General features: G+C 39.2%; 1 protein-coding gene across 2 annotated transcripts in view; it reads right to left on the bottom strand.

Moving 5' to 3' along the window:
- WDR49 (WD repeat domain 49) overlaps positions 1–21,062 on the bottom strand; it is a 169,329-nt gene that overhangs the window by 69,070 nt on the left and 79,197 nt on the right. For both annotated transcript variants that reach the window (XM_061416711.1, XM_061416703.1), the window contains exon 8: positions 20,049–20,282. In XM_061416711.1, the coding sequence (XP_061272695.1) occupies positions 20,049–20,282 (234 nt within the window). The remainder of the gene's footprint in view (positions 1–20,048; positions 20,283–21,062) is intronic.

Genomic DNA, 21,062 nt, shown 5'->3' with positions numbered 1-21,062 from the left:
ATTAAATGGGTTAAAGTTTATCAAATGCATGTTCAGAAGACCTAGATAACTGGCTGTTATGCATGTATTCATCCATTTACTCATTCATTCATTCATTCACCCTACAGGCATTCATTGAACACCCACTGGGCACCAGCTCCATGTGGACAGTGGAGCTTCACTGATGAATCTCTGCTCTCAAGGGGCCTGTAGCCTAGGCTTGTACACTAGAATCACTTTAAAAATTGCAATTTCAGACCAGACCAGAGTTGGAATTGGACCAACCGGACTAATTGGACCAGCAGTGGAATTTATAAAGGTTACTTAAGTATGCAGCCTGGGTCATGAGCTACTGGGCTAGAGAGAGAAACAGACAAGAAATAAATAAATGTCCCCAAATCTTACAAGTACAGAGGTATCAGCACTCCGTGATGTGGGGACACAAAGAGTAAAACCCCAAATCCATTCACTGGAGTGGGGCATGAGGATAAAATGTAAGGAGGCTCAATCGGGGATTGAAGGTAGGAACAATGAGTGCCAAGCCCTTTACTTTCATTATCTCACTGGACCTTTATACAGACCCTGCAAAATTATGTTATCACTCTCTTTCTACCATGATAAAATTGAGATTCTAATCAGCTAAGTACCATTGCCAAGCTTGTAACAAGGTTTGAATCTTAGACCTTCTATGACAAACACATCAAAAGCCTTCCTCTGTTTCATCATTGTACCCCTAGGTAGTTAAAGTGCTTAGAAGAGAGAACTTGGAGTCCCTTTCAAGCATGAGAAACAGTAAGAAGTGTCATGAAGCCAGAGTGCAGACAATAAGATAAATGATGGAATATCAGGTGAGGATGCAAAATAGCAACAGATTTGAAATCTTTAGTGAGCAATGCCAGAGAATAATAGCATGTATAAAGTTTTTGTTGTTGTTAACTGGGAAAGGGTTCATATCTTCATTGGTTATCAGTGGCATGTATGACTCAAAATAAAATTAAGAATGATTGCTTTGTTCTCATAGGGAAGAGAGAAAAAGTGCATCTTTTATTAGTTAGTTTGTGGAGATACCTCTGGCAACAGTGTAGAAAACAAACAGGTTGTGAGAAGACCGTTCAGAGGCTGCTGTTATAGTCCAGGTAGAGATGCTCACCTACGGCAGTAGTTCCCAGAAGCAAAAAAAGAAGAGGGATTGAATGAAAGGGCCACCATTTAACAATCTTTATGCCTCAACAAAGAACTGATTATTTGCATGGGTGCTCTTGCAGCCCTTTTTCCCCCTGATATTGCAGCTCTCAATCAGAAAATTTCTTAAATGATGTAAAACTATTATCTATGCTACACATTTTCTCTCAGTGAACCAAAAGTAGCTTCAGTGTTTAATTACCATTATTAAACTATGGCATAATTTCTTTATATATATATATATTCATTCCTCCCTTTGGTATGAATTAAAGCCTCCTTTCTCCCTCCTCTCTTATTTCCACATGAATTAATTCTACAATTTAATAAACTAACAGGTGTTTCCACTTTAGGCTGAGCAGATGTTAGACTGAATGAATGGAGACTCCTCTTTTTTTTCCTGAATACACTTGAATTTTATTTATATCTACACACAAACACATATTTATACCTATATCAATATCTCTAACATCCACACTCTTGTGTTGTTGGAAGAGGGTGTTTGCTATGACCAGTGCATTCTCTTGGCAAAACTCTATTAGCCTTTGCCCTACTTCATTCCATACTCCAAGGCCAAATTTGCCTGTTACTCCAGATGTTTCTTGACTTCCTACTTTTGCATTCCAGTCCCCTGTAATGAAAAGGATATCTTTTTTGGGTGTTAATTCTAAAAAGTCTTGTAGGTCTTTATAGAACCATTCAGCTTCTTCAGCATTACTGGTTGGGACATAGGCTTGGATTACTGTGATATTGAATGGTTTGCCTTGGAAATGAACAGAGATCATTCTGTCATTTTTGAGATTGCATCCAAGTACTGCATTTCGGACTCTTTTGTTGGCCATGATGGCCACTCCATTTCTTCTAAGGGATTCCTGCCCACAGTAGTAGATATAATGGTTATCTGAGTTAAATTCACCCATTCCAGTCCATTTTAGTTCGCTGATTCCTAGAATGTTGACGTTCATTCTTGCCATCTCCTGTTTGACCACTTCCAATTTGCCTTGATTCCTGGACCTGACATTCCAGGTTCCTATGCAATATTGCTCTTTACAGCATCAGACCTTGCTTGTATCACCAGTCACATCCGCAACTCAGTATTGTTTTTGCTTTGCCTTTATCCCTCATTCTTTCTGGAGTTATTTCTCCACTGATCTCCAGTAACATATTGGGCACCTACTGACCCGGGAAGTCCCTCTTTCAGTATCCTATCATTTTGCCTTTTCATACTGTTCATGGGGTTCTCAAGGCAAGAATACTGAAGTGGTTTGCCATTCCCTTCTCCAGTGGACCACATTCTGTCAGCACAACAACACAAGAGAAGACTCTACACATGGACATCACCAGATGGTCAACACTGAAATCAGATTGATTACATTCTTTGCAGCCAAAGATGGAGAAGCTCTATACAGTCAACAAAAACAAGACTGGGAGGTGACTGTGGCTCAGATCATGAAATCCTTATTGCAAAATTCAGACTTAAATTGACGAAAGTAGGGAAAACGACTAGATTTAGGTCATTCGGGTATGACCTAAATCAAATCCCTTATGATTACAAAGTTGAAATGAGAAATAGATTTAAGGGACTAGATCTGATAGACAGAGTGGCTGATGAACTATGGACGGAGGTTTATGACATTGTACAAGAGACAGGGAGCAAGACCATCCCCATGGAAAAGAAATGCAAAAAAGGAAAATGGCTGTCTGAGGAGGCCTTACAAATAGCTGTGAAAAGAAGAGAAGTGAAAAGCAAAGGAGAAAAGGAAAGATATAAGCATCTGAATGCAGAGTTCCAAAGAACAGCAAGGAGAGATAGGAAAGCCTTCCTCAGCGATCAGTGCAAAGAAATAGAGGAAAACAACAGAATGGGAAAGACTAGAGATCTCTTCAAGAAAATTAGAGATACCAAGGGAATATTTCATGCAAAGATGGCATCAATAAAGGACAGAAATGGTATGGACCTAACAGAAGCAGAAGATATTAAGAAGAGGTGGCAAGAATACACAGGAGAACTGTACAAAAAAGAGCCTCATGACCCAGAATATCACGATGCTGTGATCACTCACCTAGAGCCAGATATCCTGGAATGTGAAGTCAAGTGGGCCTTAGAAAGCATCACTATGAACAAAGCTAGTGGAGGTGATGGAATTCCAGTTGAGCTCTTTCAAATCCTGAAAGATGATGCTGTGAAAGTGCTGCACTCAATATGCCAGCAAATTTGGAAAACTCAGCAGTGGCCACAGGACTGGAAAAGGGCAGTTTTCATTCCAATCCCAAAGAGGGGCAATGCCAAAGAATTCTCAAACTACTGCACAATTGCACTCATCTCACATGCTAGTAAAGTAATGCTCAAAATTCTCCAAGCCAGGCTTCAGCAATACATGTACCGTGAACTTCCTGATGTTCAAGCTGGTTTTAGAAAAGGCAGAGGAACCAGAGATCAAATTGCCAACATCCTCTGGATCATGGAAAAAGCAAAAGAGTTCCAGAAAAACATCTATTTCTGCTTTATTGACTATGCCAAAGCCTTTGCTGTGTGGATCACCACAAACTGTGGAAAATTCTGAAAGAGACTGTAATACCAGGCCACCTGATCTGCCTCTTGAGAAATCTGTATGCACATCAGGAAGCAACAATTAGAACTGGACATGGAACAACAGGCTGGTTCCAAATAGGAAAAGGAGTATGTCAAGGCTGTATATTGTCACCCTGCTTATTTAACTTCTATGCAGAGTACATCATGAGAAACGCTGGGCTGGAAAAGCACAACCTGGAATCAAGATTGCCAGGAGAAATATCAATAACCTCAGATATGCTGATGACACCACCCTTACAGCAAAAATTGAAGAGGAACTAAAAAGCCTCTTGATGAAAGTGAAAGAGGAGAGTGAAAAAGTTTTCTTAAAGCTTAACATTCAGAAAATGAAGATCATGGCATCTGGTCCCATCACTTCATGGGAAGTAGATGGGGAAGCAGTGGAAACAGTGTCAAACTTTGTTTTTTGGGGCTCCAAAATCACTGCAGAGTGATAGCAGCCATGAAATTAAAAGACGCTTACTCCTTGGAAGGAAAGTTATGACCAACTTAGATAGCATATTCAAAAGCAGAGACATTACTTTGCCAACAAAGGTCCATCTAGTCAAGGCTATGGTTTTTCCAGTGGTCATGTGTGGATGTGAGAGTTGGACTATGAAGAAAGCTGAGCACCAAAGAATTGATGCTTTTGAACTGTGGTGTTGGAGAAGACTCTTTGAGAGTCCCTTGGACTGCAAGGAGATCCAACCAGTCCATCCTAAAGGAGACCAGTCCTGGGTGTTAATTGGAGGGACTGATGCTAAAGCTGAAACTCCAATACTTTGGCCACCTTATGCGAACAGCTGACTCTTTGGAAAAGACTCCGATGCTGGCAGGGATTGGGGGCAGGAGGAGAAGGGGACAACAGAGGATGAGATGGCTGGATGGCATCACCGACACAATGGACATGAGTTTGGGTGAACTCCGGGAGTTGGTGATGGACAGGGAGGCCTGGCGTGCTGCAATTTATGGGGTCAGAAAGAGTTGGACATGACTGAGCAACTGAACTGAACTGAACTGAACATCCATACTTAGCCAATTTATACAAACTCCTCCCCCAAACTACCTTCCCATCCAGGCTGCCACATACCCTAGAGTGTAACTTCTAGAGCAAATGACCTGGATCTTCATAATAATATGACATAACACTTTAGTTATCATTCCGTGTAACTGTGTTTCTATCCGCTTTTGTTTGTGCAATATGCATGGTGGTTAAGTACTGGGCCTGGAGCCAGTATGTTTGAGTTTAAATGTCAGTGTCTAAACTTGGATTCATTACTTAATCTCTATAAGCTTCAGTTTCCTCACCTATAAACCAGAGAGATTCATAGTTATCCCTCAAACCATTTTTAAGAGGTTTAAGTAAGCAGATACTTGTAAAGCACTTAGTGCAGTATATAGCATACAATAAATACTTCATAAAAGTTATCTAGTATTACTATTCCATTTAAGCTTAATAACCTGACCTCTTATTTGAATTCATGTCACTTTTCATATCCAAACCAATTTAATAAAAATATTTAATGACTTGGTTTCTTCCAGCCATGAGAATGAATGCAGACAGTTACATTTGAGAAACCAGCCTTTTAGATGAACCTTGATATTTAAAATTATGTCACACAAGATTTTGCACATAATTGCTTAAGACTTTGGATTGTATTCATTAAAGACAAAGTCATGAAAACATAATACTCCAAACGAGTGAAAAAATGTTTAATTAATTGCCCTTATTCTTTTTTTTAATTTATATATATTTTTAGTTGATGGATAATTGCTTTATAGAATTTTGTTATTTTCTGTTAAACATCAACATGAATCAGCCTTAGGTATACTATTTATGTCCCCTCAAGGGAAATTTTTGATAGTGATCTTTGAAGAAAGGTTATGGAATTTTTTGTTGTTGTTTAGTTGCTAAGTCATATCTGACTCTTTTGAGACCCCATGGGCTGCAACCCACCAGGCTCCACTCTCCATAGGATTTCTCAGGCAAGAATACTGGAGTGGGTTGTCATTTCCTACTTCAGGGGATCTTCCCAACCCAGGGATAGAACTTGCATCTTCTGTTTGATAGGCAGATACTATACCACTGAGCCACCTGGGAACCATCTATTCAAAAATATTCATTGATCTATTATATGCTAAGCATTTCAGCACTAAAAAATATCCTTTGACAGAAACAATAAAAAAGAAAAAGAAAGTAAACTATGTTCAAAGAAAGATGTGCTTACTTGTTCAAGACTGGCCTCGTTCATATTGCAAAGCATCTCATCATCCACCCACTGCTTTTATCTAATGCAGACGTTTAATCAGGAGTTAAGAACCTTCGCTTTTTGCTGCTTTATACTCCCCTTCCTCTGCCTTAACTGGCTGAGCCCCAACATACCATTCATCACTTTTCAGCACCTTTCTCTACTCATTTCACAATTTCTCATGAAATCTGAATCAATAATGACAACAGTGTACAGCCAGTCAGATTTCATTCTATGGCAATCTGCCTTAAGGCACAGTCTTCAGGAAAACCATGTGTTGAAATATAAGGACTGACTATGTCACAAACACACACCCAGTATTAACCAGAATCTACTCTCACTATGACAATATCAGAATACAAGAATAACAAGACAAGTGAAAAGACATTCAAAGTCTAGTGAGAGAGAAGCGTGTTTCACATCACTTGGCAGATGAAGAGGTTTGACTATCAGACTGTGAAGATGGTATTTATAGCAAAATGTTTTTATCAGTGATAAAACCCAGAAATAAGTATTGGCATCACATTTAGATGCCACATTTTGATGATATCAAGTCCCTTTAAGTTTTCAGTTTACTCCTGACTGCTTCTCATCAGATGAGATCTTAACCGTTGAGGACCGAGCTTTGGCATCTGCAGAGCAGAAAATAGCATGGTCTTAATAACTACACTTCAGTGCAAATGGACCTTGTGAGCAAATCATTCCGATGGAGAAATGCTCCACCTTATGTACCTGAGTTAATCACTGTTTAGGAATATAGAGGTCTTTTTGTCTCTTTCATCTGAAGCTGTCACAGTCAATCAGAAAAGTGTAAGAGATGGGAGGCGCTATCCATGCCCCCTGAATGTCTTCTTGCTATTTCAACAACAATAAGCACTTCTATTCTATTTTATATGCATCTCAATTTCTAGGTCTAGGCAAGAAGAATCAAAAATTACAGAATTGCAGTGGCGGGTGTTGCTTGCCTACCAAGGGATCAGGACATTTGATTGAATTGCTGTTCATAATTTTATTTTTTTTTAAGTCAGTGCTGTTTATAGTTCCATAATATAAAGCAGGTTACCTCTTTTATTTCTGTTTTGCATCAAATCTCTAGAAGTTACAACTCAGTAAGTAGTGAGGTGAGAAGAATAATAATATCTCAGAGGACTGGTACAGACAAAGAATGCAAATATTTTAAGGACGTCATTCTCCATTTATAAATCTTATTTGTCAGCTATCACCTCTTTCTAGATGAATTTATAATTGGACTTTTTAGATTCATTCCTTGAGTTTACTGAACCCCTACAATATGCAAGGGCTTCTCTGGTGGCTCAGTAGTAAAGAATCGTCCTGCCAATGCAGGAGATGCAGGTTTGATCCCTAGGTCAGGAAGATCTCCTGGAGAAGGAAATGGCAGCCCACTCCAATATTCTTGTCTGATGGTGGTAGTTTAGTTGCTAAGTAGTGTCCTACTCTTGTGACCCCATGGACTGTAGCCTGCCAGGCTCCTCTGTCTATGGGCTACAGTTTATGGGGTCACAAAAGAGATGCAACTTAGTGAGTAAACAATAACAACAGTATGCAAGGCACAAGGTCTAGGCACTGGTGATTCAACAGTGAAGAATTCCTGCCCTTATATTTAGTGGAGGAAGATTGGAAGCAATGCAACTGAAAGACAAAAAAGGCATGCATACATACACACACATGTGCCCACACACACACACATACACACACAATATTTCACAGTGAAAAACATTATGGAGAAAACTATAACCAAGAAGAAGGCAGAGATCACTGGGAGTGGGTACAAACTTGAGAGGCTCAGGGAGGTTTCCCTGAGGAATTATTTGAAGAAAGATATGACTAAAGTGAAGGAGGGAGCCATACAGATACCTGGGTGAAGAGAGTTCCAGGCAAAGTAAACAGCAATGCAAAAGCCCCGAGACAGAGTGTCTTTAGCATGTTCAAGGACTAGCAAGGAGGCCAGCAAGGCTGAAGCAATGTAAATCAGGAGACGGGCCACGGGCTGGGACCATCTGTGCTCATTATTCAGGTGTTCAAAATACTCCCCAAACGACCAGGCACACACAGGGATTAGGGTATGAAGTCAGAAAAGCATCACTTCCCCTTTTTGGCTAGTCTTTATTTAGCTTTTACTCCTGCTTTGTTCTGTGTATCTTTATACACAATAGCCTTTGTCCTTTAAAGAAAATCTACACGGGAGGTATTATAAATTCTTATTTTATAGATAATAAAACTTTGCTTAAAGAAATTAAATTACTTGCTCAGTAGAAATCATTGGAAAACTCTGAGTCTAAAACCTCACCACCTCCTTCCTTCTGAAAAATTGCTGAGAAAAAAAACTACTTCCAAAAATAGTTGAGATTGCATTGGACTTGCAGGTCCTGATGCCACATGCTTGGAAGTTTTTATTCCATCCTAACAATGAGTAAAAAGCTGGACAAACTGAAACATCAACAACTCTTCTTAGACCACTCCAAGAAGCGAGATCATAGGGCAGATCTTTGCTCTCCAAATTGGAGAGACCAACAAGCAGATAGAGAAAATCACAACCTACCAGAGCAGAAACTCATGAACCAAAAACTCCCTGGGGAAGGAAGCTGAGAGAAGAAAATCAGAACTGTAACTGATGGATTGCTGGAAGCTCAAAGTGGACAAGTCTGAGAGTCAAAAATTCTGAGTAGCTGGTCATAGGGAGCTCTCCCACAAGTTTACAAGTATTATTTTGAGGTTACAGATCAGGATAAAGAAAGGTATCTCATGCTCACATTAAGCAAAATAAAGCAGAAGTAGTTGTATTGATTTCAGAAAAATCAGACTTCAGAGCCTTTGTCCTCTGAAGGCTCTGAACTGGGCTTCCCTGGTGGCTCAGATGGTAAAGAATCTGCCTGCAATGCAAGAGTCTGGGGTTCAGTCTTGGGTTGGGAAGGTGCCCTGGAGGAGGAAACAGCAACCCGCTCCAGTATTCTTGCCTGTGAAATACCATGGACAGAGGAGCCTGATGGGTTACAGTTCATGGGGTCTCAAAGAGTCAGACACGACTGAATGACTAACACTTTCACTTCATGTTCAGGCTTCAGAGCAGGGAAAGTTATTAAGAATAAAGCAGGGCATTTCATAAGGACAAAGGTTAATTTTCCAAGAAAACATAACAATCACCAACGTGTATATGACTAAAACCTTTGTCAAACTATGTGAGGCAAAACTTGTAGAATTACAAGGAGAAATACATGAACCCACTGTTATAGTAGGAGACTTCAGCATCCCTCTATCAGAAATGGAAAGAACCATTCTAGGCAAAAAACCAGTAAAGATGTAGTTGAACTCAACAACACCATCAATCAACTGAATATAATTGACATCTATGGACCACCTCACCCAACAGCAGCAAAACACACATTTTTCTCAAGCGCTCATGGAAAATTCACCAAGATAGAACACATTTGGGGTCATAAAACACCCCTTAACAAATTTAAAAGAATAAAAATCATACAGTGTCTGATCGTAGATCACAATAAAATTAAACTCAGAACGTATACAGAAAGATAACTGGAAAACCCCCAAACACTTGGAGATTAAACAACATATTTCAAATAAAGCATGGATTAAAGAAGAAACATCAATAGAAATTTTAAAATATTTTTAACTAAATGAAAATGAAAATATACCTTATCAAAATTTATGAGATTTTCTTCTAAGTCCCAGGTCAGAGAAAGCAGTGCTTTGAAGAAAAATTATGGCACTACATACATGTATTGGGCGGGGGAAAGATCTAAAATCAATCATCTAAAATTCTACTTCACAAAAGTAGGAAAAAAAAGAGTTAATACAATATAAATAAGCAGGAGAAAAGAAAAATAAAATTAGAATAGAAATCAATGAAATTAAAAATAAAAAATCATTAAAATTAATGAAACCAAAAGCTTGTTCTTAGAAAAAAATTTTAAATTTGATGATATATCCAGGCTAAGTTAAAAAAAAAAAAATGACAAAAGATGCACATTGCCAACATCAGAAATCAGAGAGAGAACATCACCCAAGACCCCATACACATTAAAGAGATTATAGAGGTATGCTAAACAATTCTGTGCTTACAAAGCTGATAACCTAGATAAAATGGGCTGATTTGTTGAATGACATAATCTGTCCAAACTCACACAAGAAGGAGTCTGAATAGGCCCATCAGTTCAGTTCAGTTGCTCAGTCGTGTCCGACTCTTTGCGACCCCATGAATCGCAGCACACCAGGCCTCCCTGTCCATCACCAACTCCCGGAGTTCACCGAATATTAAATAAATTATATCAATAGCTAATAGTCTTCCAAAACAGAAAGCAGCAGATGTTGAGTTTTACCAAACACTTAAGGAAGGAATTATGCCAACTCTATACAATCTTATTCAGGGAAAAGAAGTAGAGGAAATACTTCCAAGCTCATTTTATGAGACCAGCATTACCAAAATCAAAGACATACAAGTAGAGAAAAGTATTTATATCCTCATGAACATAGTGGCAAAAGTACTCAACAAAATAATTTCAAATCCAACAAAGTGTAAGAAGCATTTGATTGGTTCAACTTCTGAATATTAATGCAAACTATCATATCAATGCAATATTATCATAAAATTAATGCAATATAATCATATCATTCACCAGAATGGGTGAATTTAATTCAGATCACCATTACATCTACTGTTGTGGGTAAGAACCCCTTAGAAGAAATGGAGTACCCTCATAGTCAACAAAAGAGTCTGAAATGCAGTACGTGGATCCAATCTCAAAAATGACAAAATGATCTCTGTTTGTTTCAAAGGTAAACCATTCAATATCATAGTGATCCAGGTCTATGCATCAACTACTGATGCTTAAGAAGCTGAACGGTTCTATGAAGACCTACAAGACCTTCTAGAATTAACACCAAAAAAAAAAAAAAAAGATGTCCTTTTCATCATAGGGGACTGGAATGAGAAAGTAGGAAGTCAAGAGATACCAGGAGTAACAGGCAAGTTTGGCCTTGGAATACAAAATGAAGCAGGGCAAAGGCTAACAGAGTTTTGCCAAGAGAAAGCACACATCACAGCAAACACAGTCTTCCAACAACACAGGAGACAACTCTACACGTGGACATCACCAGATGGTCAACACCGAAATCAGATTGATTCTATTCTTTGCAGCCAAAGATGGAGAAGCTGTATACAGTCAGCAAAACAAGACCAGGAGCTGACTGTGGCTCAGATCATGAACTCCTTATTGCAAAATTCAGACTTAAATTGAAGAAAAAAGGGAAAACCATTAGGCCATTCAAGTAAACCTAAATCAAATCCCTTACAATTATTCAGTGGAAGTAACAAATAGATTCAAGGGAGTAGATCTGATAGACAGAGTACTGAAGAAGTAAGGACAGAGTTTAGTAACAATGTACACAAGGCTGTGATCAGACCATCCCCAAGAAAAATAAATGAAAAAAAAAGGCAAAATGGCTGCCTGAGGAGGCCTTACAAATAGCTGAGAAAAGAAGTGAAAGACAAAGGAGAAAAGGAAGGCTAGATGCATCTGAATGCAGAGTTCCAAAGAATAGCAAAGAGAGATAAGAAAGCCTTCCTCAGTGATCAGTGCAAAGAAATACAGGTAAACAACAGAACGGGAAAGACTAGAGATCTCTCCAAAAAAATTGGAGATTCCAGAGAAACATTTCATGCAAACATGGGCACAATAAAGGAAAGAAACAGTATGGACCTAACAGAAGCAGATGATATTAAGAGGAGATGGCAAGAATACACAGAAGAACTATACAAAAATGATCTTCATGACTCAGATAATCACGATGGTGTGATTACTCACCTAGAGCCAGACATCCTGAAGTGTGAACTCAGGTGGGCATTAGGAAGCATCACTACAACAAAGCTAGTTGAGGTGATGGAATTCCAGTTGAGCTATTTCAAATCCTAAAAGATGATGCTGTTAAAGGGCTGCACTCAACATGCCAGCAATTGGGAAAATTCAGCAGTAGCCCAGGACTGGAAAAGGTCAGTCTTCATTCTAATCCCAAAGACAGACAATGTCAAACAATGTTCAAACTACTGCACAATTGCACTCATCTCACACACTAGCAAAGTAATGCTCAAAATTCTCCAAGTTAAGCTTCAACAGTGAGCCAAAAAATTCCAGATGTTCAAGCTGGATTTAGAAAAGGCAAAGGAACCAGAGATCAAATTGGCAACATCAAATGGATCATAGAAAAAGCAAGAGAATTCAAGAAAAACATTTGCTTCACTGACAACACTAAAGTCTTTGACTGTGTGGATCACAACAGACTGTGGAAAATTCTTAAAGAGACGGGAATACCAGACCACCTTACCTACCTCCTGAAAAACCTGTATGCAAACCAACAAGCAACAGTTAGAACTGGAACATCCATGGAACAACAGACTGGTTCCAAATTGGGAAAGGAGTACATCAAGGCTGTATATTGTCATCCTGCGTATTTAACTCACTTGCAGAGTACACCATGCAAAATGTCAGACTGGATGACACACAAGGTAAAATCAGGATTGCTGGGAGAAATATCAATAACCTCAGATATACAGATGACACCACCCTTATGGCAGAAAGCGAAGAGGAACTAAAGAACCTCTTGATGAAAGTAAGAGTGAAAAAGCTGGCTTAAATCTCAACACTCAAAGAACAAAGATCATGGCATCTGGTCCCATCAGTTCAGTTCAGTCACTCAGTCATGTCCAACTTTTTGCAAACCGTGGATTGCAGCACACCAGGCTTCCCTCTCCATCACCAACCCCCAGATCTTACTTAAACTCATGTTCATCGAGTCGGTGCTGTCATCCACCCATCTCATCCTCTGTCTTCCCTTCTCCTCCCGCCTTCAATCTTTCCCACCATCAGGGTCTTTTCAAATGAGTCAATTCTTCACATTAGGTAGCCAAAGTATTGGAGTTTCAGCTTCAGCATCAGTCTTTCCAATGAATATTCAGGACTGATTTCCTTTAGGATGGACTGGTTGGATCTCCTTGCAGTCCAAGGGACTCTCAAGAGTCTTCTCCAACACCACAGTTCAAAAGCATCAATTTTTTAGCACTCAGCTTTCTTTATAGTCCAACTCTCACATCCATACATGACTACTGGAAAAACCATAGCTTTGGCCAGACAGACTTTTGTTGGCAAAGTAATGTCTCTACTTTTCAACATTTGCCACTCACATTAAATAGAATACCATGCAGCTGTCAAAAAGAAAGAGGATATTCTGGGTAATGAGATAAATAAAATGATCATTAGGCTGTATTGTTGGGTGGAAAATCAAAGTACAGAGCAGTGTTGCTGTGCATATAACATACGACTGTTTTGTAAAACCACATAATTAACATTCTTAAATATTAAGAATTATTATACACATCTACTTAAAAGTGAGTATACATATTTTTTACAACAAATATGTATTTACTTGTGTATGAATACAACAGCTCTTAAAGGGTGCTCATGGATCTCATGAACTAGTTGCTTACAAGCAAAGGGAACTGGTAGGTAGAAACAGTGATAAAAGGAAATTTTTACTGTATACCCTTTGTCTTTTTGAGTTTTGTAACACTGAAATGTGGTATTCCTTCCAAGCAATCACTTTTAAATAAACATGTATGTATATGTACACACACACACATGTAAGTGTGTATATATGTTGGCAAGCAGAATATTAGTTCCCCAACCAGGGATCAAACCTGGGTCCCCTACAGTGGAAGCATGAAGTCTTAACCACTGGAACACCAGGGGAGTTCTACCCTTAACACTAAGGCATTTCCCATGTCTTCAACAAGTGACCAGAGCTCATAGCCTCAGTATTGACATGTAACCAAGTACAACCTTAATCTGACCAGTGAAGAAAAGCCACATTAACACAAGTCACTTGGAGCCCAGCAGTAAGCAGGCAAGGAGAAAGTTTTCATCCGTGTTTATCTACTTATCAAGGAGAAACTCATTGATTTTGCCCTAAATACAAGCACAAAGAGGCATAATGTCTTGTAAAGTGGAGATAAATTTCCCTCAAGCTTGTCCACTTCCCTCTACTCAGATTTTACAATTCCCATAGGAACTATGTATTGAATTGGTTAGACTCTCAAACATCACAATTCCCCCAAAATCGCATGCAGAAAAGAGGACAGGAGATGCACTGTCACTAAAAAATTATACCTTAACCCCATTTTAAATGAATGATTGACATCATGTTTCTTGTAAGAGTTGGTCCTCAAGAAACAGACACTACTCTGAGTAAAGTAAAGAAGGTCTAATCTTCAAATTTTCAAAGACAACATTTCCTGGTGAATAACAGGAACAATGTCAGAGATTGTAGGAGTCCTGCCAGAGGCTGCCAGGCATTTGCTGTCTGACATGTCTCTTTATATGAATAATGTGTTTACTCTTAAAGATTGTGTAACATAGTAAGATTCAGGAGGCAATTTGTGTACCAAATTATCTCATATACATATATTTTAACTTTGAAATTCATTCTTAAGATTTTGCCTTAGAGAGATAAAGTCATGAGTGTGAATATATTTATGCATAAAGAAATTCATAATAGCAAAATGCTTACCAAGGCAAATGCATCAGTAAATTATGATACACATACAGTGGGACTCTGTGCTGCTTTTTTCTTTTTTTTTAGAAATTTTTTATTTTCTTTCTAATTTAAAAAAAATTATACATGTGTTCCCCATCCTGAACCCTCCTCCCTCCTCCCTCCCCATACCATCCCTCTGGGTCGTCCCAGTGCACTAGCCCCAAGCATCCAGCATCGTGCATTGAACCTGGACTGGCATCTCGTTTCACACATGACATTTCACATGTTTCAATGCCATTCTCCCAAATCTTGCCACCCTTTTCCTCTCCCACAGAGTCCATAAGCCTGTTCAATACATCAGTGTCTCTTTTGCTGTCTCGTATACAGGGTTATCGTTACCATCTTTCTAAATTCCATATATATGCGTTAGTATACTGTATTTATGTTTTTCCTTCTGGCTTACTTCACTCTGTATAATAGGCTCCAGTTTCATCCACCTCATTAGAACTGATTCAAATGTATTCTTTTTAATGGCTGAGTAATACTCCATTGTGTATATGTACCACTGCTTTCTTATCCATTCATCTGCTGATGGACATCTAGGTTGCTTCCATGTCCTGGCTATTATAAACAGTGCTGCGATGAACATTGGGGTACACGTGTCTCTTTCAATTCTGGTTTCCTCAGTGTGTATGCCCAGCAGTGGGATTGCTGGATCATAAGGCAGTTCTATTTCCAGTTTTTTAAGGAATCTCCACACTGTTCTCCACAATGGCTGTACTAGTTTGCATTCCCACCAACAGTGTAAGAGGGTTCCCCTTTCTCCACACCCTCTCCAGCATTTATTATTTGTAGACTTTTGGATCACAGCCATTCTGACTGGTGTGAAATGGTATCTCATAGTGGTTTTGATTTGCATTTCTCTGATAATGAGTGATGTTGAGCGTCTTTTCATGTTTGTTAGCCATCTGTATGTCTTCTTTGGAGAAATGTCTATTTAGATCTTTGGCCCATTTTTTGATTGGGTCATTTATTTTTCTAGAGTTGAGCTGTAGGAGTTGCTTGTATATTTTTGAGATTAGTTGTTTGTCCATTGCTTCATTTGCTATTATTTTCTCCCATTCTGAAGGCTGTCTTTTCACCTTGCTAATAGTTTCCTTTGATATGCAGAAGCTTTTAAGTTTAATTAGGTCCCATTTGTTTATTTTTGCTTTTATTTCCAATATTCTGGGAGGTGGGTCATAGAGGATCCTGCTGTGATGTATGTCGGAGAGTGTTTTGCCTATGTTCTCCTCTAGGAGTTTTATAGTTTCTGGTCTTACGTTGAGATCTTTAATCCATTTTGAGTTTATTAAAATGCTTTTTTAAAATGATGAAGGAGATCTACATTAGAAACAAGGAATTAATTCCAATATGTCATAGGGTAAAATGTAGGTTATAGAACCATATTCAGGTGAAATAGTCTATGCACAAAGAGGTATTTAGAACATGTTGATGATATTTCAGCAATATTTAATTCCTTATTTGAACTTTACAGCATTATTTTAATTTCTTGTAATAAGCAAGTATTGTTTTACAAAAAGTAAATTATTTCAATGGGAAAAATAGTGAATATCACTGTCAAGATTTTATAATGCCTATTTACATTTAGCCTAACTATGTCCAGATGTAAAAAGCACTGAAACATCACCTGTTTTATAAAAGCACATCATTAGGATAAGCCAGAAATTTTCTCTTTTTCAGTTTATATGATATCTACAAACACATTTTTAAAGTGCCCCAACAATCATGGGTTTTTAAGAAAAGCTTCACTTAAGAATTCTATGCAGACAGTTTATTAGAACTACCTCCAGGATATTGTGTGTCTTTGATTCTTTCAAAATTGTGCATTCCAAGGACTCCCTTATCCTGTCCCAACTTGTTCTGCCACTAGCTGAGAGGGTAAGCTTTGCTGAGTGAAATAAAGCTCACAGTCCATTTTCAAAGTCTCTGTGTGGCTTAACATCACTTTCTTAGATTAGGATGTGAAGGTACAAAAAGGCAGGAAGATGAGTCACAAAAATATGCCATGTCACTTTCATATAGGAATAATGGGAAGTTCTCATTGAGGACCAAATAGAATGAAATAATAATAAGGTGTAGCAAAGTGTTGAAATGACAACATGTTGTCATGTTTTCATTTGATTCAGATAAAGGGAAAGTATTTCAAAAAGACACCAAACCAAATAACCTAAGAGCACCAGCAGACTGAAAAAGCATGGGTTCCTTTTGAACTTAGATTTAGAAATAGCAACAATCGACCCAATCTAGAATTGAGCATTTGTTGCTGTTCAGAAGAGTGTTGGGAGTTGTAGGAAAATACGAAAGTGAAAGACAAGAATCTTTCCCTTTTATCAAACATGGGAGGAGAGAAAGTGAGAATTTAGGTAACTGTTTAGCTGGATAACAACTAGAAATGCAAGGGAGAGAGGTGTGGCAGAAGATGTTCCTGGAGACATCAGATGCAGAGAGGACCAGAGAGGAGTCCCAGAACTGAATGTTAACCAGCAAGAACTGCAGTGGCAGAGAAGAGGAGGGGCAGGAAAAACCACTTCCTCATCTCATGGAGCCAGAGACAAATCCCTATTCAGGGGTCCCTCTGCCTTTCTAACTCTTTCCAACTTCTGCTTTCATATGTCACACGGGTAAAATAAAAAGTAAGAAATATCAAGATGTAAATAAGGAAGAGGTGTATTAAAAGCATCACCCTTCAACCTGAGAGGTTTGGCGGGACCGGGGAGACTTGCCTGGGCTGACTGCCTGGGAGGAAGAAGAACTACCTCTGAGAAGCAGGACACAGCAGGGCGATGCTGCAGAGACAGCCATTGCTACCATCATCATGTCTATGCCTGCCCCCAACACGCAGACACACACACTGTTGAAAATCAATAAACCGAAGCTTAGACACAGGACATAGTCTGCCGAACATTTGAACTCTTTTCTCTCTGTGTTCTCAAAACTTTGATCTTTTGATTTTACACTATTAAAAAGTACTGAAGAATCCAAATAGCTTCTATTTATCTGGGAGACAGAGATAGAGATAAAGACAAAAACAGATAAACACATATATTTATTTACCATATTAGAAGTTTAAACTGAGAAATCGTTAAAACACATAAATACAAAAGCACATTGTGCCATCAATCATCACATAGCCTCTAGGAAACACCACTGTGCACTCATGAAACAATGAGAGTGGAAAAAGTGGACAATAGATGAATATTATGATGAAAATAGTTTTGACCCTTTGAAAGGGTCTGACTTCCCCAGAAATCTGAGATCACACTGTGAGAATTGCTGTTCTAACCTCAAGTCTGTATTTTTCCAAGACTAGACCTTGGTTCATTGAGTGAATGGCATTCACAACCTGACTCTAAGCTCCCTCCACTGTCTCAAGTCTCCCAGTGTTTGCTAAGTACCCACAAACTAGTCACATCAGAATAAACCCTCTCCCTGAAAAAAAATGCATTGTTTGTGCTTAAACAGGCGGCCATGTTGTACCATCTGTCTGGAGCTACTTCATTCTCTCCTTTCAGAGGTTCCCACTGGAGATTTCAGGGCTCTGCTAAACTGTCACCCACTCAGCCCTAGGCAGAATGGTCCTCTTTCCAAGGATAGCACTTTGCTTTTTCCTCTCTTCATTTTACTCTATTCCATTGTTTCTTTGTGAGTGAGTCATGTGTCTGGTCCCCTGATATCACCCCACAATCCTGTAATGAGCACCTGCCCAGCAGTGAGCTCTGGGAAGATTCTCTGTATCTAAATCTCCTTGAACTATGAGGGTAAAGAAACTTTGTGGTATGTGAATCTTTGATCCCTCATTCCTGGCACCTGACACTTGTTCAAAACAGTTTCATTTGTTTTATCTAACTACTTAGAAATGATCAGTAATCACTGGCTTATGGGTCTGTGGGTGATATTGTTTCCTTTCTACTTGATTGCAATATATATTTTTTGCAATTATAAATGTTACACAATGTTAAAGTGTTTCTCCATTGTTTAGCTGATAATAGGAAACATTTCTGATGATACACAACTCTATGTACTTTATATAACTTTAACATTGCATTTAATTATTTATACTTTTGATCTCAGAAATAAAAGAGGCATCAATATCCAACTCATTTGTACAGAGATTCTTTGCATGTAATATTCCACATGTGCATATTCCGTTGTTGCCTATAACTGGCATATCCTTGTGTTATTTTGGCTTTATCTTCATGTTCCAAATGGAAGACTCCAGACCTTCTTTGTGTCCTATTTTCTGAATGCCTCATGGAAAATTGCTCATCTTATGGTCAGGCAATATAGGATCATAACATCTACACATAAACTCAGCACTTTAACTCTGCAAATCTCCATTAGCAGAACATTCTTCTGGAAAGAAATATATCTCTCAGTGGCCACCAGGGAGCCAAATTAACTGGCTGCCTTCATACAGTTCAGTAAAACATTTACTAGGGGATGTTTCCCCCACAGATGGAATTCAAAATGGATCGTTTTGTAAAGGACTTTTATCTCCTAGAATAACCAGCAGAGTATTTGAAGTAGTGACATGACACACTACTCATTACTAACAAAGGCCTTTTCTCCCGTTGCACACCATCTGAACTACTCATTTCTGCGTGGATGCAGAAGCTTCTGCAGAAAGGAAAGAAGGATGGGCTGGAGTTATTGTTTAATCGGCCACAAGCTGGATACTGGCTGTCAGCTTGGCTCCTGCTGTTCTGTGACTGTCAGGCCTGGGGTGATCATGGCCACAGACTAAGCTCCAAGGGCAATGAAAAGGATTGCTCCACTCCCTCCACAATACCCACAGGCTGGCCCTCCCTGTCCTCTAAGAAGAGCTGTGGTCCCTGTGGCATCTCCACTCCAGAGCAGCCCATTTTCTCATTGACATGCAGGGTGCGCTCCCATAAGCAAAGGCTGCAAAGCGTCATTAACGTGGTGGGGAGACAAACAACACTCGAGCTGCATACCAAGTGGCAGCACATTTAACAGAATCATTTTATTATGAATACATTCCGGGCCTGCCACAGCGAGCCACTCGCCGAAACTGTGCCGGCAAAATGGATCTTTGCTAATTACATTTCATGCATATTTCAGATCTTTCCACAGGGATGCAGGGGGATGGTGATGGTGTGCGTAAGAGGGAATTTTACAGCCAGGTTCACTCGCATTTGGCATCAAGAGCTAAACTAGAGGGTAACAAAGATAAGTTCAATTACATTCCATGCTGTGTTTGCTTTAGCTGGAATACTGCCTCCGAGTAACTCTATCAGTGCTGCTGTGGTTGCTGGTTGAAAATGAAATAACTCTCCAAATCCACCCGAATACACATTATTGCAGAAAAGCACACAGCTTAAATCATTTCTTTCCCACCTTTCCTTTTCTATATTTGTCCCCAGATTGAATTAAGGAACTGAATGTTGGCACATGTTAGGAGAGTGACAGAAAAGCATTGTTACCTGCTTCAAGACTGAATTGTAAAGTACACAAGTGACTGCTTTCTTGTGGCTTGTCACCCTCTTGCCAGCTTCACTTTTCATTGCCAGCAAAGCTAGCTGGTTATTGAACGAGATGAAGAGTCGTCCGTGGGCTTCATCAAAGTGGAAGAGACACCTGAAGTCCTGACTCTTGGGGAAAAAGCAAGAGATCCTCTGGATGGACAGTTGATGCTGAATATCCCAGAGTCTCAAAACCTGCAGGAAAAGTAACAGAGTCATAGGACTATGTCAAGAATTATTCTAATTTTCTAACCAAATTTTCTCTAGCTCACCCTCAACCTCAGGCAGGCTCCCCATAGTGCTGTTAACTGTTCATCCTTATCTCATAGAACACATTTTTTGTATTTCCCTTCTCTGTTTCAGTATTTCCTCAAATGTAATCTCTTCTAGGGAAGGGATTTTGTTTTGTCTCAGTCCTCAGAAAAAAATGCCTGCATTAAGTGCTTGTGCTAGGAAGAATAATTGTCTTCAAAGATATCCATGTGCTAATTCTTGGAAAATGTGAAATTGCTATCTTATATGGCAAAACAGATGTCATAAATTAAGGCCTTTGAGATGGAGAGATAATCCTGGTTGATTTGGACCAGTCCAGGATAATCCCAGGGCTTCCCGGGTGGCTCAGTGGTAGAGAATCCATCTGTCAATGAAGGATATGTGGGTTCTATCCCTGGGTCAGGAAGATCCCCTGGAGATGGAAATAGCAATCCACTCCAGTATTCTAGCCTGGGAAATTACATGGACAGAAGAGCCCGACATATAGTCCATGGGGTCACAAAAGAATAGACATAACTTAGTGACTGAAATTTTTCACTCTCCTCTTTCACTTTCATCAAGAGGATCTTTAGTTCTTCACTTTCGGCCATAAGGGTGGTGTAATCAGAATATCTGAGGTTATTGCTAGTTCTCCCAGAAACCTTGATTCTAGCTTGTGCTTCCTCCAGTCCAGCGTGTCTCATAATGTACTCTGCATAGAAG

Source organism: Bos javanicus, chromosome 1 (genome assembly GCF_032452875.1).
Source record: "Bos javanicus breed banteng chromosome 1, ARS-OSU_banteng_1.0, whole genome shotgun sequence".
Lineage (NCBI taxonomy): Eukaryota > Metazoa > Chordata > Mammalia > Artiodactyla > Bovidae > Bos > Bos javanicus.
Note: the sequence above shows the minus strand (reverse complement) of the source record. Positions and strands in the feature narration are given on the sequence as shown.